The sequence below is a fragment of the Danio rerio genome, chromosome 14, assembly GCF_049306965.1.
Source record: "Danio rerio strain Tuebingen ecotype United States chromosome 14, GRCz12tu, whole genome shotgun sequence".
NCBI lineage: Eukaryota > Metazoa > Chordata > Actinopteri > Cypriniformes > Danionidae > Danio > Danio rerio.
The window spans coordinates 7,848,064-7,866,826 of record NC_133189.1 but is presented as its reverse complement, the minus strand read 5'-3'; the positions used below and the strand labels follow the sequence as shown (position 1 = coordinate 7,866,826).

The 18,763-nt window shown below is 35.9% G+C and overlaps 1 protein-coding gene and 1 long non-coding RNA gene across 4 annotated transcripts in view; both read left to right on the top strand.

The window, feature by feature from the left end:
• trappc11 (trafficking protein particle complex subunit 11) overlaps positions 1–5,783 on the top strand; it is a 54,127-nt gene extending 48,344 nt beyond the window's left edge. For 2 of the 3 annotated variants that reach the window (XM_005157122.5, XM_073921189.1), the window contains exons 29-30: positions 1,733–1,900; positions 5,458–5,783. In XM_005157122.5, the coding sequence (XP_005157179.1) occupies positions 1,733–1,900; positions 5,458–5,499 (210 nt within the window). In that variant the 3' untranslated portion in view covers positions 5,500–5,783. 3 annotated transcript variants of the gene reach the window in all.
• A 2,451-nt stretch (positions 5,784–8,234) lies between these two features.
• Positions 8,235–18,102, top strand: LOC141377682 (uncharacterized). Its single transcript, XR_012390213.1, has 3 exons — positions 8,235–8,348; positions 15,083–15,190; positions 15,288–18,102. It is a non-coding gene; the product is annotated as an uncharacterized lncRNA (long non-coding RNA).
• Positions 18,103–18,763: the final 661 nt, after the last annotated feature.

Sequence of the window (18,763 nt, the reverse complement as noted above, 5' to 3'; positions counted from 1 at the left end):
TGATCCATCCACAGAGTTTGTGATGTAGTCAAATGTTTACAAACACACAGCGTTTAGAGGTCATTTCTAGTTAATGAAGTTAGAATTTAACGGCATTTTGCGATGGATGTGTGAATGCTCTTTTCCGGAAAAATTCTGTATAGTCCTCGTCTGTGTGAACAGCGCTTTTTTGAATTTACCGGTAAAGTCGCTCCGGAAATTTTCCGGATATTTACCGGTATCACTGTGTGAAAAGGGCTAATGTATGTGACTAATTTCTTTGTCATGATGATAGTACGTAATATTTTACTAGATATTTGTCAAGATACTGGTATTCAGCTTAAAGTGACATTTAAAGGCTTCACTAGGTTAATTAGGGTATTTAGTCATTGTATAACGATGGTTTGTTCTGTAGACTAAAAAAAACAAAAATACAAAAAAGACAAAAAATATATAGCTTAAAGGGGCTAACAATATTAACCTTTAAATGGTTTTAAAAATTAAAAACTGCTTTTATTCTAGCAGAAGTAAAACAAATAAGACTTTCTCCAGAAGAAAAAAATATTATCAGACATACTGTGAACATTTCCTTGCTCTGTTAAACATCATTTAGGCAGTATTTAAAAAAGAAAAAAAAAATCACAGGAGGGTGAATTATTTTGACTTCAGTCACATATATGCCTTTTGAGTCAAAATTGTTTATTTATGCCATAAACTTTTTTTAATATTTTAAATTTCCTACTGTAAATTTATCAAAACAAATTTTGGATTATTATTTGCATAGCTATGAACATTTTAACAAGTTGGACAACTTTAAAGGTTCAAGAAATCTTGGAGTGTGTATTGAGCATCCATAATAATTGAATTTTTAATAATAAATTTAAATAAGATAAGAAAATAAATCAAAATTGGTAGGGCATCGCGAATCTGCTAGTGGAGAGATGACACGTCAGTTTCTCATTATCCTATGAGAAGAGCTTGCTCTTAATTATTCATGAGAGCATGTGCATTCCAAAGACAAGGCAAACCTGCCAAGCTGTGATACCTAATAAATGGGTGAGACCACGTCTGCGCACGGCATGCATTCCTCATTTATAGTGTTTATATAAACATAATTATCTTTATAATGATAGAACAAATTGTGGTTATGAGTTTATGAAATTACGAATAACAAATATAGCAGGGCATTAAATTACTGTTTATTTATTTGCATTTATAATCTATAAAATCATGGGGTCCTCACGGTTTGTGTCTCATTTTGTGAGCCAACTAACAACAGTTGTTCGCTCATCTTTTTTTCCCCTGCTCTACCAGCCATGCCCACTCCTTCCCCTGCTCACAGCGCTCCACGGCCATCATAAAGCATTTTGTGAAAATATTCTGAGGTAGACTTGAACTGAAAGAGGGGGGTTTCGTGACCCTTTAAAGGTGCATTTTCTCCATATTTAGATTTTTTGATATCTCAGATTATAGATTTTCAAATTGTTATATCTCAATCAAATACTCTCCTTTCCTAACCAACTATTCATCAATCATACATGAATGGAAAACTATTCATTAAGCTTTTAGGTCATGGATAAATCTCAATTTCAAAAAAATGACCCTTTTCTTTTTTTGGACCGGTCTTGTGTTCCAGGCTCACATATATTACAGAAACATCAAATATCGAAATATAGTTTTTTTCCAGCATCTTGTTTCAGCTTCTAGCACAGTCAGTCAGAAGGCCTGGTTCTCGTTTTGTGTCTGTGTGCAGGTGCGAATGAGGATTTTGCCGGGTGCTGAACAGGAGATGTTGTATAATTTCTATCCTCTGATGGCGGGATATCAAGTCCTCCCTCAGCTCAACATCAACCTGCTGCGCTTTCCAAACATCTCCAGTCAGCTGCTGCGCCGTTTTCTACCGTCGCGTATCTTTGTCAAGGTAATCAGTCAAGACGTCATTCAAACTATTTAACCATCAAATAAATCTTGGTGAAAGATAATGCCAGTTCAATTTCAAGGGTAAATTATGACACAAATGCTGGTGGTGGTGGTGGTGGTGGTGGTGGTAACTTTTTAAGTTATACTTAAGTATTTTTTTTTTTTTTACATGAAGAGTTCATATTAGTACCTCAATGGTATATATAAGTACCTAAAACTTTCAAAAGGTGCTAATGTGAACCTTTTAAAGTCCCTGTGAAATCAAAATATTTTTAGATGTTAGTATCAGCCCCCCCTCACAAGACCAAAGACATTGCAAGTGAATTAGGTAAGCTAAATTTTCCATAGTGTATGTGTGTAAATGAGAGTATATGGATGTTTCCCAGTGATAGGTTGCTGCTGGAAAGGCATCCACTGCGTAAAATATATGCTGGATAAGTCGGCGGTTCATTCTGCTGTGGCGATCCCAGAATAATGAAGGGACTAGCCCAAAAAAGAAAATGAATGAATGAATGTTAGTATCAGTATTAGCAAAGTTCCTTTAAGACAAGTCATTTCACTCAGCGCCATCTTTGAAATGTCTCTCGGGCAGTATGCTCGGGCATTCTGTCTGAATAGGGAAACATCAAATTCTTTAAAACTGTTTGCCAAGCTTACTATTACATTAAATATTTGGAATCACCAATAATATTAAGCAACAACCGTCTTTATTAATCTGGGGTTGCCACAGCGGAATGAACCACCAACTTTTCCAGCATATGTTTTACGCAGCGGATGTCTCTGGGAGACATCCATACACACTCATTTACACTCATACACAACAGACAATTTAGCCTACCCAATTCACCTGTACCACGTCTTTGGACTGTGGGGGAAACCGGAGCACCCGGAGGAAAACCCACGCGAACACGGGGAGAACATGGAAGAAAAGCCAACTGACCCAGCCGAGACTCGAACCAGCGACCTTCTTGCTGTTAGGCAAAATCGGCATATTTTCAGGTTGCCCAAGCTAATGCGCATGCGCAACACCAACCTCAATTATGGTCTTTCTACACATTACCATTCTCTAAATAATGCTTCGCCATATCGTGCAGCTCCTCGGAAGTAATCCACAACTTGGTCTTGATGGCTAATCTCCTCCAGAAATGACAGAGAATCTTTGTTTACAAGTTTGTGTGGTGTTTGAGTACTTGCAGTCATGTGATCTGCGTTTGACAGGTCTATACCTCGCAATCATTTCATACAGATTACAAAACCAAAAAAACTTTTGTTTTCAAGTGTAGTTGATTCATTTAAAAGTACAGATTTCAAGCTTTTTTTGGATTTATTTCTTATGTCTGTGAAGCAAGTATTCGCTGAGATTCCAGTGTCTATACCGATTGATGATTGGCTCCTGTACTATTCGACGGGGCTTCGTTCGACACTTCATTTCCCCTTTTAAAACGATACGAGTGACATGTCATGTGTATTCTGTAACCATTGATATTAGTCTTATCATATTTAAATATAATATATATTTTACATTTAAATTTATATATAATGTATAATAGTGAGGATATCTATAAGCAAAATTCACTTTACGAAGATATAAACATCCGTAACGTGCGGTGTCTCTTCATCTGTTTTTTTTCTCCAGTTTTTCATCAAATCTTCTGACCAATCAAATGCTCCGTAGTATCAGACATCTTGTTGTTTTGTTTATTTAAAGGGGGAGGGGCTACTCTATGTAAATGGATTGAACATTAGTTTTTAATCCAGAGGTCGCCACAGAGGAATAAACCACCAACTATTCCGGCATATGTTTTACAGAGCGGATGCCCTTTCAGCCGCAATCCAATACTGGGAAACACACATTCACACACACACTCAGGGCTCTATCATACACCCGGCGCAGTGTGGCGCAAGGCGCGGCGCAATAGTCTTTTGGTAGTTTCAGCTTGGCGCAAGAGTCGTTTTGAGTTGTTGCGCTACGCTGTTTAAATAGCAAATGCATTAGCGCTCATATGTGCGCCCATAGGCGTTCTGGTCTAAAAAGGAAGGCGTTCTGAGGCAGACGCTGGCGCGTTGCTATTTTGAGAAACTATAATAGATTTTTCATTAGACCAAAACTAACCCGGTCTAAACTCCTGCGCAATGTTGCGCCTCGCTTACGCACTGCTTAATACGCACAAGAGAGCAATAGGCAAATATCTTTACATATGAAAAAAATTAAATATTAAGGATATATATAGGATATAATAAGAATAGATATAGGATATAAATATAAAGGATTAAAATATTACAAAACATATTATTTTCTAGCCTACATAAATATGAAAAATCACTGCTTTTATGTCTTCTTCATCTCGGGAGGCTTTTTCAGTTCATTCATAACAATTTGCTTTTGTATAATGTTAATATTATTGGCAGTATTATTTATTATATCCATATTTATATTTGTTTTATTAAAAACAAGCTTAGATTTGCCCACCTGTCAGGTTTTAGACCATATGGGGCACAGCATGTGTTTTAGAATATAACTCAGGTTTTTGAGCTCATTTTGTTATTATTGTTCATTTATTTGTTTGCTGGAAATTATAACTGAATTTACAAATAGTTTTGAAACAAATCTTTGCGCTTAACAAACTAAATTAATTATTTATAGGCTAATTGATGTCTGTGCGTAAAGGTTTCCCTATCCAAGAGCGAATGTGAAAGTAGTTCCGTTATCTCTCATTCTCACGCAGTAGATGCTCTGTTTAACAGTTTTCTGTTAAAAAATTGTTAACTGTTTGCTAGTGAAATCCTAATTTTTTCCACTTAGACTTACTTTGTGTCCTGTAAATAGAGAATGTGCTCTTGCCGCGATGCAGCTGGCTCTTAAAGGTAATGGGAGATGAGACTCTAATTGGTTTATTCTCAAAACACACCTATAACTCATTAAGAAAATAAACTCAACCCTTTTAGACCATGCGCCATGGCGCTAAGCAGGTTTTCCCGTCCTTAAATTAGCTAAAACGCATCCTGACACGCCCTGAAAGCGTTTGCGCCATGCGTTTTGCGCTCTGCGCATGGACCGTCAAAATAGAGCCCTCATACTCTATGGCCAATTTAGTTTATTCAAATCACTTAAAACCCATGCCAACATGGGAGAACATGCAAACTCCACATAGAAATGTCAACTGGCCAAGTCGGGATTCGAATCAGCAAGCTTCATGCTGTAAGGCGACAGCGGTAACCACTAAGCCACTGTGCCACCCAAAATTTTCATATTTAGATTTTGAAGATCAGTTAACAGAAGTTTGTCAAATAAAACTTTTTTATTCAAAACGCACACCTACAGTATTAATGGGAAATCCAGAGAACTGTGAATATAATCTGTGTTTCTATAAATATTATTTCATTTCCAAAAACTTTTGTCATTTTGATTCCAATTTCCACGGTGTAAATTTTTTATTTCATTTCAGAGTCATTAATCAGACTGAAACCCTTCCTTCAGTTTGATTGTGTGAATCTCTGTGTAAATTTATTTCAGGAGTGCAATAGTCACTGTCTTGTGTGTCTTGTGTGATTTCTCAGCCTCAAGGCAGAAATGGAGACGCTTCCATAGAAGCAGCGTGAGGAAGAGCGACATCTTCTAACTGGATGGAGACTGAACATTCCTCAGAGAACACACACACACACACACGTTTACAGCTTGAGGATTTGAACATGTGAATGAAACATAAGAAATTGCAGTTGATTTGTTTGTTGTGTGACATGTCTAGAGTGTGCTGATTTGTTTTTAATCTAACAGATTTCACCTACAGTACTGCTAATCACCGTATTCTTAAAAAAATGGTCCTGTAACTAAAACTACATAACTGCTAAATAATGTTTGAAGTCATTAAACTGACATGGCACTATAGCTGGTGTTGTCATTGAGATGTGGGACGTGATTGTTTATTGTGGCTCTTAAATGGATAGTTCACACAAAAACGGAAATTCTGTCAATATTTACTCACCCTCATGTTGTTCCAAACCAGAGGTGTATAGTAACGAAGTAGAACTACTTCACTACTGTACTTAAGTACTAAAAGGCTGTATCTGTACTCTAGTGGAGTATTGTTTTTTCTCCTACCTCCACTTTTACTTCAGTACATATTTTCGATGAGTTTAATACTTTTTCTCCAATAGATTTTTTATGTGCTGCATCGTTACTTGTTATTAGGGGTGTGAAAATTATTGATATCGGTTCAGTAATAGATCATAACCGGTTATTACGAACTGACGTCATTTATCTCCTATGCGGGATGTCGCAGTAGGAGACTATAGCAAAGGAGGCGAGGGTGATTAAGGGCCTACTCACACTATGCCATCCGTACCGTGCCCAGGCCCATTTCCCAGATCGTTTGAGAAGTGTGAGTGCGCTGAATCGGGCTCAAGCATGGTTCACTTGGCCGGCCCTGGCCCGGTTGGAAGAGGTGTGCCTGAGCACGGTTCACTTAGGAGCCCGAAACTGAAAGCGAGACGTGAATTTTAAGGGGCTGTTTCATATGGATTTATTAATCATTCTTACTGTTCAGTGAACGCAAACTGCCGTAGTTTATTAAAGACGAGAACTCCTAACAGCACGACAGCTGCGCACCTTCAGCAGACCTCCTCATTCCTGCAGCACGAGACCTTTATAATTGTTTATGAGCACCAAAAGTGGCGGATCTGTTCGGCAAATTATCTGACTGCGTGTCACCGCATCCCTAAGGACTGTTTGGCGAAATATTTAACTGCATTTCACTGCATATCAAACGACTAAAACGATATAACTAAAGAAATCTCCACTGTGCTGCTGAGTGAGAGAGCGCTTCTCACTGAACAGCGCAGCAGCGATGACGTAAGCGTGCCGAGGCCCGTTTGTGGTGTGAGTGCGGGCCGTCGGGGGAGACAGGAGGGGGGACAAGCGTGCTTTGGCCCGGTTCGAGGCAACTGTACCTAGTGTGAGTACGGCCTAAATAACCCTACAAATAATATATAAATATAAATATATTTATAGATTTTAATAAAAAATAATTTGTTTAGTGAAGAAAAAATCATTATGTATGGAAAGCATTGTCAATGCATTGAGATATCGAACTGAACCGAATCGATGGCATGATAATCGTAACCGAACCAAACTGTAAGACCAGTGTAGATTCACACCCCTACTCGCTACAATTATTAACCTTTTTCTTGCCTGCTGCTTGAAGGGCACCATATCGATCAGCGTCTACCGAAAATCGGTTTCAATAGCGTTTTGACTGGATTACAGAGTGTTTTTGTGACACTCAACTTTGAAGTGTGTGTTAAAGCCATTATAATCTGTCAGATCTGTGGTTCAAACGCGAGAGAAAAACATTATCGTAACTCATGTTTTTTTTTTCCGTTCTGCTTAATCACGTGCCAAAAAAAAGATATTTAAAATAAATAAAACAATATAACGTCTTTTGATTGCTTTCTGTAATAACTAACATTACACAATAATTGTACTTTTACTTTCAGTACTTGAGTAGTACATTTTAAAATAAACCACTTGCAATACTTAAGTACAAAAAATGTTGAATACTTTAGTACTTCCACTTAAGTATGGTGTTTAAAGAGCACTTCATCTTCTACTCAAGTTACTTTTTCGATAGAGCACTTGTACTTTTACTTAAGTCTGGGTCTCTAGTACTTTATACGTCTCTTTTGCAAACCCTCAAGAACTTCATTCATCTTCGATTAACACAAATTAGGATATTTTAGGTGAAATCTAAATCGCTCCACACTTTACTGACAATGAGGAGAAGAAAATGTTGAATAAAGTCATTATTTTTGCTTTACGTGCACACACAATTCTTGCATCTTGATGATATTCTGTCTGTTTTAAGGATGTTTTGTCTAAATCTTTCAATCAACGTTGTTATTTATGGAGAGTTTAAATTAAAATATCTTAATTTGTGTTAGGGCAGGGGTCACCAAACTCGATCCTGGGGAGCTGGTGTCCCTGCAGTGTTTAGCTCCAACTTGCCTCAACACACCTGCTTGGGTTTTTCAAGTATACCTAGTAAGACCTTGATTAGCTTGTTCAGGTGTGTTTGATTAGGCTTGGAGCTCAAATCTGCTGGACACCGGACCTCCAGGAACAAGTTTGGTGACCAGTGCCTTGGGGCAGGGGGTGTCCAAACTCGGTCCTGAAAGGTTGGTGTCCTGCAAAGTTTAGCTCCAACCCCAATCAGACACACTTGGGTTACCTGCAGGACACTGACCCTCCAGGACCGAGTTTGGACATCCCTACCTGAGGCCTTTGGAACGACATGAGGTTAAATAAATACTAATTTAATGTTCATTCTTGGGTAAACTAGCTCTTTAAAGTCAGCATAAAATGCAAGTTTGGATGGAAGAAGGACTGCTGAAGGCCCAAGGAAACCTCGAAAGACACTCAGGAATGTTTGCAGAGGTGTCAGCGGTGTCATTTGGTAAGTTTGTCATTTACATGCTTGCAAATTTTAAAATTAATTTGATTTGAGAGCTTTCACATGCAAAAAGATGGCACATGACTATTGAGTACAGATCTCTTTCACATATTGCATTTGAATGGAAATGGTAACCCTACCTTGTTAAGAAGTATCTTAAAAGAAGAAGAGAGACAAACTCCGTCCTGGATGGCCAGTGTCCTGCAGATAAGAGAGGACTTGTCCTGGACACGTTATGTTTGCTTTTAGGGTGCTTTCACGCTTGGTTCAATTGCCTGGTCCGAACCCAAGTTCGATTTCCACCTTCTCATCTGCTTTGCTTTTACACCGTCTTTTTTCCTTCTGAACCCTGGTACGCTTGTATCATTGAGCTGCTGTTGTGTGTACAGCTGTTGCTAGACAAAGACGTACGCACATCATGGTTGTTCTTCTTTTACTGAATCTTTTGGTTTTGGTAACTTACATCTGCTGCAAAAATAATAAAAATAATTTTCACGCAATGGCTGCAGAAGTTGTTTTTGGAGGAGACAAGCTGACATTATTACTGTGTTTGCACTGGCTCAGTCCCACTTGTTGCCATGATAGATGATAGACGGACATACACACGAATGAACATCATGAAGACTAAAGTTTGTTGTACAGTTGGCAGTTCACTTCTGTTATTTGGTACAAGTGCATTCATATCAGAAGTTCGCACAAACCTTGCACCAGACCAACTCAGAATACGGTTCATAGGTGCACACACCAGTTTAGAAGACATCGTTCACACTAGCTAAGCGTACTGAAGTCTGTTATTTAATATAATTATTTAGTTCTTTTTAGTTCTTCGGTTCTCCGCCTCCTTGTTCCCAATGGCCAAAGAGAAATCAAGCCTTTATTACAGTAGTTCTTTTCGTTTTTTTGGTTCTCCGCCTCCTTGTTCCCAATGGCCGAAGAGCCATCAAACCTTTATTATATTTGTTCTTTTTAGTTCTTTAGTTCTCCGCTTCCTTCTTCCCAATGGCCAGAGAGCCATCAAATCTTTATTATAGTGGTTCTTTTCAGTCCTTCGGTTCTCTGCCTCTTTGTTCCCAATGGCCAGAGAGCCATCAAACCTTGATTACAGTGGTTCTTTTCAGTTCTTTGGTTCTCCACCTCCTTGTTCCCAATGGCCAAATAGAAATCAAGCCTTTATTCCAGTGGTTCTTTTCGTTTTTTTTGGTTCTTATTCTCCTTGTTCCCAATGGCTAGGGCCATCAAACCTTTATTACAGTGGTTCTTTTTGGTTCTTTAGTTCTCCGCCTCCTTGTTCCCAACGGCCAGAAAGCCATCAAATCTTTATTATAGTGGTTCTTTTCAGTCTTTCGGTTCTCTGCCTCTTTGTTCCCAACAGCCAGAGAGCCATCAAACCTTTATTGCAGTGGTTCTTTTCAGTTCTTCGGTTCTCCACCTCCTTGTACCCAATGACCATAGAGCCATCAAACCTTGATTATAGTGGTTCTTTTTGGTTCTTCTGTTCTCCGCCTCCTTGTTCCCAATGGCCAGAGAGTCATCAAACCTTTATTACAGTGGTGCTGAAACCAGGGAAAATAAGGTATACGTTGTCAAGATGCCCCTGTGGTGACTACCGCCGAACTAAAAGCAAACATAAAGTGTCTAGGCCTGGTCCTCTCTCCTCTTCCTCTGCTGACTCTTCTTTTTCTAAGTTTATTGAGCTCTTCTCTGATACTCGAGACAGGTGGTGCGCACAGGTGACAGACGTTAACACTCAAGCCACCAGCCTCGTACCGCTCTCGTCCCCACCCCACTTGCTACAGTGTCTATCTTACATTAGTAGCTAATTCATACAATCTGCTGCACTTGTGTCCTACAACTTACTTGCGTCCCAGTAATGGAGTAAGCCTTCGCGCTTATTAAAAAAATATATAAATGTTTTGTTTTTTTGTTTTTTTTGCACTAAGCTGTAACAAAACAGTTATGTTTGTCCTTGCCCATTTTAGAATTTTAATAAAGGCAGGTGGTTGTGTTTAAGAAATAAATGGGATGTGTTTCAGTATATTAAAATTGTGCATAAATGTTAAAACGAATGAGGAGAAATCAATAACATCTGTTTTTTATTTTTTATTTCATTTTTTTTTTTTTTTTTGATTTTTGAAGCTGCGTAATATCATTGCTCCTGTTTCAACCATGGTATGGCAGCTAGGTTCTTTAATTATTACACTGAAACAAGAGTATAGTGCCTATATAAAAACCTAACATATATCAAATGTTATAACAACATTTCTGTCGGGTTTAGTACACGATGTAACAACAGAATAGTCAAACTTTAAATAGGACAATTATGGAAACTAAAATTTTCAAGTGCATCTGTCTGCGGACTGCAAGACGGGGGCGTGACATGACCAGGCGTAACTTTTAGTAAGTTAGAGAGACATAACTTGCAGTTATAGACAATCCCAATGAACCATGCGAGATGCCACAACAAGATGTTGTTGGCAAGATGGCGGAAATACTTCATTTGATATATTTTTATGATAATCTATTATGTTAATTGATTTAGCAACTTCATCATGCAACTCGCTGATGACTTTATCTGTTTAGTCATGTCAGTTAGCCTACATGTGGCTGCAAATAACAGTAAAATTGCGAGCACGTCAAGTATGAAAGCCTTCACATCTTACTGCTGGATGTTAATAACTGTGATGTTTGGGTTTAGGGTTGGGAAAGGTGTAGACATTAACAACTATGATGGTTGGGTTTAGATTGTGGTAGGTAGAGATGTTAACAACTGTGATGGTTGGGTTTAGGTGTGGAGTAAGTGCAGATGTTAATAACTGATGTACAGCTCCGACTACATAGTTTTGACTTGTGGGTCTCCATAACTTCAAATTATACCTGTAACATACAACTTATGCCCCTTCCTGTAAAGCCCCTGTCTTGCAGTCAGCAGACAGACCCTACTCAATTTTTTTTGGTGTGAGATACTAATGGTCTAGTCTGATTCCGATTTAAGCTAAGCTAAAAGTGCTCCAGCAGACTCGGAGATCAGTTAAATAGATTCTATAATGGGAAAACTCAGCTTTTTTACACTATAGATCACTTTTTGCCTTAGTCCAATTACTAATCTGGGGTTGCCACAGCAGAATGAACCGCCAACTTATCCAGCATATGTTTTACACAGCGGATGCCCTTCCAGCTGCAACCCATCACTGCATGGGAAACATCCATACACACTCATTCAAACACATACACTACGGTCAACTTAGCTTACCCAATTCACCTATAGCAAATGTCTTTGGACTTGGCCAACACAGGAGAACAAGCAAACTCCACACAGAAATGCCAACTGACCCAGTCGAGGCTTGAACCAGCGACCTTCTTGCTGTGAGGCGATTGTGCCCATAGTTTTCCCAAGTTCAGACTTCAATTACTTTGCAATATTTATTATCCTTCATCATGCAACATTTTGATTTTGCAGCCATCTATAACTGTATTGTACATTCAAACAAGGACATTCTTCAACAATATATCAAGATATCAGTTTGATTTTGGTTTCCTAGGGGATAATTCTCTTTGTTCTCACACTCTTTGTTACAGCTCACAGACTTAGAAACTAACCAAGCTAAAGCGGGTTATGGCTACTTGGTTTTTCAGTCACCTAACACTCTTTGGCTTCCATTGAACATATTAACTTACCCTGATGTGAATGTGTGTTTGTGAGAGTTTGTTTGGCAGGAGGAGGAAGTGACTGAGAAATGCCAGCTCAATAGAACCCAGATTTTGTACAGTTTGCCTAAATAATCTTAAGTAGTTTTTAGATTTGCTAAGTTTTATTGGCATATAAATAATTTTATCTTGCTACAAAATTGATACATTGCACATGTGATTATTAAAAGAGCCTTTCAGATTTTTTCGAATTTGACCTATTTTTGGCTGAGGATGCAGTAAATAATGCTGAGTTCCACACGATTCCCTGATGTTGTCCCAACACAAATCAGTCAAGGGTTAAACATAAAAAATAGGTTGTCCCGCCCAAAAAAAAATTAGGAATTGAGTTGTTCGAGCTCATTTTAGATAAATAGTTTGAACAAGCAGCAAGTCTTTTTTTTTTTTTGAGTAAATGTCACAAATCATGTCAAACTCTCCGTGTCATATTTCATCTTTTAAAAAAAAAGCTAAAAATAATGTAAAAAAAAAAAAAACTGTTTTAAGTTTACATTGAGATATCTTCTCACAGCTAGGCAACTCCCCTTAAAACTACAATATTAAAACGTGAGCTTTTATGAATATATAAGTCATTGAACATGTGTATGTACATATATCTGTTTCTGTTGCATTATTGAAATAGTTATGTGATTATTTATACCAAATTTAATAAAAATTATATTATTTGTTTATTTTTATTTATTTATTTTACCTGAAAAAACATTGATATTGTGTAGGATAAAATTTACTAAATATCTGACATCTTTTGGAATCTTTTTTGTTTGTATTTTTGGTCAAAGTTTTTATTTTAATTTATGAAGAAATGTCATCAGTATCTCAAATAGGAGCAAATGTGTGTTTATAATATATAGTTGATGTCAGAATTATTAGCCCCCTTTTAAGTTGTTTTTTTTTTTTTTCTATTTTAAATATAGGCCAAATGATGTTTAACAGAGCAAGGAAATTTTCACAGTATGTCTGATAATATTTTTTCTTCTGGAGAAAGTCTTATTTCTTTTATTTCAGCTAGAATAAAAGGAGCTTTTATTTTTTTTTTTTAACATTTTAAGGTCAAAATTATTAGCCCCTTTAAGCTATTTTCTTTTCAATAGTCTACAAAACAAACCATCGTTATACTATAACTTGCCTAATTAGTCTAACTTGCCTAGTTAACCTAGTTAAATCTTTAAATGTCACTTTAAGCTGTATAGAAGTGTCTTCAAAAATATCTAGTCAAAAATTATTTACTGTCATCATGGCAAAGATAAAATAAATCAGTTATTAGAAATTAGTTATTAAAATGATTATGTTTAGAAATGTGCTGAAAATATCTTCTTTCCGTTAAACAGAAATAAAAAAAACAAACAAACAGGGGGCTAATAATTAAGGGGGGCTAATTATTCTGACTTCAACTGTTAATGTGTTTATATAATCCAAAACTGGAACTAACCCAGCAAAATATTTTAAGATCAAAAAGTATTTTAAAAAAAGTATTACACTGTGACCCAAAGAATATGTTATGGTAAATATTAAATACAATTTGATTAATAAGGCAAGGCAAGGCAAGGCAAGTTTATTTATATAGCACATTTCATACACAATGGCAATTCAAAGTGCTTTACATAAAGAAGAATAAAAGAAACAAGTAAAATAAAAATAAAAACAAATAATAAAAATGCATAAAAACAAAACAAAACATAAAAACAGGTAAAATGTGATATAAAGAATGAAGAAGAAGAGAAAAACATGATAGTGCAATCTGTCGGACGCAGCACAGTGCTCATTCAGTAAAGGCACAGCTAAACAGATGTGTTTTCAGTCTTGATTTGAATGTGGCTAATGTTGGAGCACATCTGATCATTTCTGGAAGCTGATTCCAGCAGCGAGGGGCATAGTGGCTAAAAGCCGATTCACCCTGCTTTGACTGAACTCTTGGAACTTCTAGTTTATATGATCCTAAAGATCTGAGTGATCTGTTAGGTCTGTATTCAGTGAGCATATCTGTGATGTATTTAGGAAAAAATAAGAATAAGAAAAATAATAAGAAAATAAGAAAAAAAAGAATAATAAGAAAAAAATAAAACAAATTGTAGTTTTTTTTCACTTTTTTTTCCACACGCATTAATATAACGGTTTTGTTCAAATACGCTCAAAAATAGATATTTTTTATTGTTTGTTTAAATTACTTATTTAAATTGAGCTGATAAAACACAATTCTTGAGATTTTTTTGGGGGGGAGGAAACTTAATTGTTTTATGTTCAATTATCCATAAATTTAAAAACAAAACATTGAATTTAACCTAATTTGAGTTGGGACGATATAAAGGAATTTTTCGGAACCCTGCATTTTTTACAATGTAAACCAAAATAGATAAAACAAAAAAAAAAGATTTTTGTGTTCAATCAAACTAATTACTTAAAAGGAATTAAAATAGCACAATTATTTTGTCTTTTTTTTTTTTTGGGACAACTTAATTGTTTATTGTATAAAGCACTTAAATTTGTTGAGTTAACTTAATCGATTAGTGTTTGGACAACATGAATGAATTGTGTGGAACCCAGAATTTATAAAATAAGACTGTGCATGTGTGTGTGTAAAAGTAAGAGTCCACTTTTATTTTTCACGTATAAACTATATGACATTATATATGACTCAAATAACTTAAACTCATCTGGAATGGCAAAGAAAGTGTTCTTGCAGCAAAGTTCATCAAGATCCTTTGGATTCATTTTCAGTGGCTCCTCATTACCCCAGATATGCTCAATAATGTTCATATATTGTGACTGGGCTGACCAATCCTGTAGCACCTGCTGAAGAATTTGCCCTCTCCTGAGGTTTGTAATGTAATGGGCAGCACAAATGGCTTGATACCTCAAGCTGGTGATGTTGCCATCCACTCTGCAGATCTCTTGAATGCCCCCATACTGAATGTAACCCCAAACCATGATTTTTCCTACACCAAACTTGACTGATATCTGTAAGAATCTTGAATCCATGCTGGATCAAGTAGGTCTTCTGCAGTATTTATGATGATTGTGATGCTGTTCAGCAGATGATTCATCAGAAAAATCGACCTTCTGACACTTCCAAATGATCAACAAGAAGTCAAGTTGTTATTTGTTACTCTTACAACTGAGATTAACGACAAAACCTTTGTCAGGTAGTGTTTGAAATGTGACCTGAGTCATTCTCACTGTATAATTTTTATGTTATATCAATAAGACAATATCTGATTGTTGATTGTGCTTCCATTCCAGTAATTACTGCCTCTACCTTTACCGAAACAAAGGGCAACTGTTGTGGAGTCAGCAGGCAAGTCGAACATCCTGCCGCAGGTTAGCAACATGCTCAAAGTCTTCATGCTAAAGCATTAAATTACACACCACCTGTGGCTATTCTGAAACCAGAGAAGCCAATAGCACAGCAGAGACCTGTTTACATGTCTGAGCCTGAGCAAAACAGAATTAAACCCCACACACTGACATCCTTACCTCTTCTTGCTGTAACAGATATTGCGTGGTATAATTTATGGCGATTCAAGTTAGATGCTATAATTGCGCTGTGTGCACATTTTTGGACATGGACACACAAATGGACACATTTTTAAATATAATACATTTAATAAACTCCGCGGACCCGGTACTGGGTGACTTCATAGACTTTCCCTTTAAGATTAAAAGAGCTAGCATTGCACCAGACCCCCTTAAGTGGTTTCGTTTGAAAGTGTAGAATCTATATTTTATGCAAAAATGCATCACTTTGGTTTTTATTCTACTGCGCAAAAGTTATATACACTTAAATACACAGTATTTTGGATACCCGATGTTACTCCCCTCGAGATGAAACAAAGGCTCAAGTCGTTCTTGATTTTAACTGACATTTATTCGGACACGAGTCTGTAGTATGTCTTGTACATTCTAGCCTTGCACTCCTTTATGTCCCAATATTGCCGTCAGAACTACGAAAAGAAATACATAAACTTCAACTAACCCTTTAAAGGTGATGTTGCACGTAATGAACAACATACATCCAACCAAAAGATAAAGTGCACATTCAACATGTAAAGAAATACACTTAATTGGCTAATTATACATTACATACGGACACATAATCATACATGTTCACATACGTTAACACCATACGACACATACCTCATTGGCCTCTCTGACTCAAGAGGAATAAACTTGAAGGGTTGCAGTTTCTCTTAAACAAACTTCTTTGCACTTCTTACTCTTTAAAAACGTGTTTTAGCACAGCACCTTGTGGCGGAACTACTTGTAGTGCATCGGAAGAATATCTTGATTTCAACAATGAAATAATTCCCAAGCTAAACATAACAAGAAAAGGTTCCCCCCTTCCCCTTAGTTTTAGTTAAATAACTTTAAATGAATTAACATGCATTAACAACAAATGTACATTACTTATTTATTCTAATGATTAATTTAAACATTTTAACAATTTATTGACCTTTTAATGTAAAGTTTATGTTTATCGAGTGTAATATATAAGCATTGCTTCTGACGGCAGCTACACCCGAACTGGGTATTGAACATTAGTTCATTTCCATATTTTTCATATGGTTCATATATGACACATGTACAAGTTATAGCTCAAATGAAAGCTCTTGCCGGTGCTTATACGGTTCTAGCATTCTTTTTACTGAATTATATTCACATATCAAACAGTTGCTGAATGAATCGCGGTGTTTCCATGGCGCAGAAGTGAAAACGATACATTTATGATCACTAAGCAGCCCCAGATAGCACAGACAGCTGTCATCTCTTACCTTATGCTGTGCGCTTCAGGGCCATTCTCCTCTGTTTTTGAGGTAATGTGCATTAGTAATCCTTTTATATGTCTGATCAAACAAAAGAATAGTGAAATATGAAAACAATGATCGGTCCCTGTGGCTTGTAGAGCACCTCTCATCAGTTGGAATGCAATTACTTTTGCATAGATTATGGTAGAGACATTTTTGTTTTTTCCTATGATTACGGACATGTGCAAGAACCACAAAAATTAATTACAGAATGCTAGACCACACAGAACCTAAAAGGTACACTTTTAAATTTGAGTTTATAAAAAAAATACAAAAAGCGCCTCTTTTTTTTTTTAGGTGTTTATTATAACACAGATGACATATACAGTTATTTTAAACACTTTCAATAGTGTTTTATGAAATTTCACAGGGTTTTCTTTAAAATGATACCAAATTTTTATTTACACCTCTGCATGTGGATTTGGGAAGCTTTTAAATTTGGGTAGGCAAAATCCAGGGCGAAATCCCAAAATAACAGCAGAGTTTAACTGGTTTAAAACTCATTTACAATAGCCGATTTCTTGTCTTTGCCATGATGACAGTTCATAATATTTTACTAGATATTTTTCAAGATACTAGTATTCAGTTTAGAGTGACATTAACTAATTAGGCAAGTCATTGTTTAACGATGGTTCGTTCTGTAAGCAATTGAAAAAATATTGCTTAAGGGGGCTAATCATTTTTTACCTTAAAATGTTTTTTTAAAAAACTAAAAGCTGCTTTTATTCTAGCTGAAATAAAACAAACACGACTTTGTCCAGAAATAAAAAATATTACTGGAAATACTGTGAAAAATTTCTTTCTAAACATAATTTGGGAAATAGTTCCCAAATGATCATAATTTTGCCTTTAGCTGTATTTGTTTTGTATCAATACTGATTTTGCACATTTGACTGATATATTGCCCAATAGTATGGTAAAATTATACCATTGTGGTATCAAGTTGTAAATCCGTGGTAAACATACTACTGTTTATAAATTTAGCATTGTATCAGTTGAAGCCATATTGATGTCTGATGGACAATAATTGGATGAACAAAAACTCTTTTCTAGTTTTTTGTGCACTTGTACATGAATATTTTTTGTTTATTCTTTTCTTTTATTTTTTATTTATTTATTTATTTATTTATTTATTTTTGCATATCTTAGTGTTTCCTAAAAGGAAACAGAACAATCTTTGGTCAAAGTTATTATTAAAATAACTATTATTAGACATAAAAAAATCAAGGACATGCACATTTTTGTGTTCATAGAAAGAAGAAAAAATTGAGAAAATAACTAAAGAGAACAAATAAAAAACAAAAGAATAATAAAGAATGAAAGAACAAAAAACTAACAAAAGGAAAATTAAATAATGAATAAAAAATGAAATAAATAACAAACAAAAATTAAAAGTAAAGAACAAAAGAAAAAATGAACAAAAACGAGATAAAAAACATGAATGAAATGAAGCAAAAAATGAAAGAAAAAATGGACAAAAAACATTTGTTTGTCCATTAGCAACAAACTATTTACAAAAGACAAAAACTGTTTCTTGGAGTACCACTTGACAAAGTGACTTGGAAACATGACCTACTCAATGAGGATTTGAGATACTGGATTTGGATCCCATATTGTTTTTGTTGTTGTTCTGCCACTGAAAAGCTATTTGTTACATTGTTTGAAAAGTTGTATATAAAAAGTTATTGTTCATATCATATTCAGTCGTCAGTCTCTAATTTCCACACTGGGCCAATGTTGAAAATCTGCAACATCCCAGAACGCCTTGCATGAGAAGGTCTCTCTAAAAAAAAAGTCAGGATTCTATTGTACTACCCCATCTGATAATTTTCCCCAAATATCAGATTTTTCCTGTTTCTAAAACTTAATTTGAGCCTGAGAGGGTTAAGAAAGGAATTTGCGTGATATTTTACA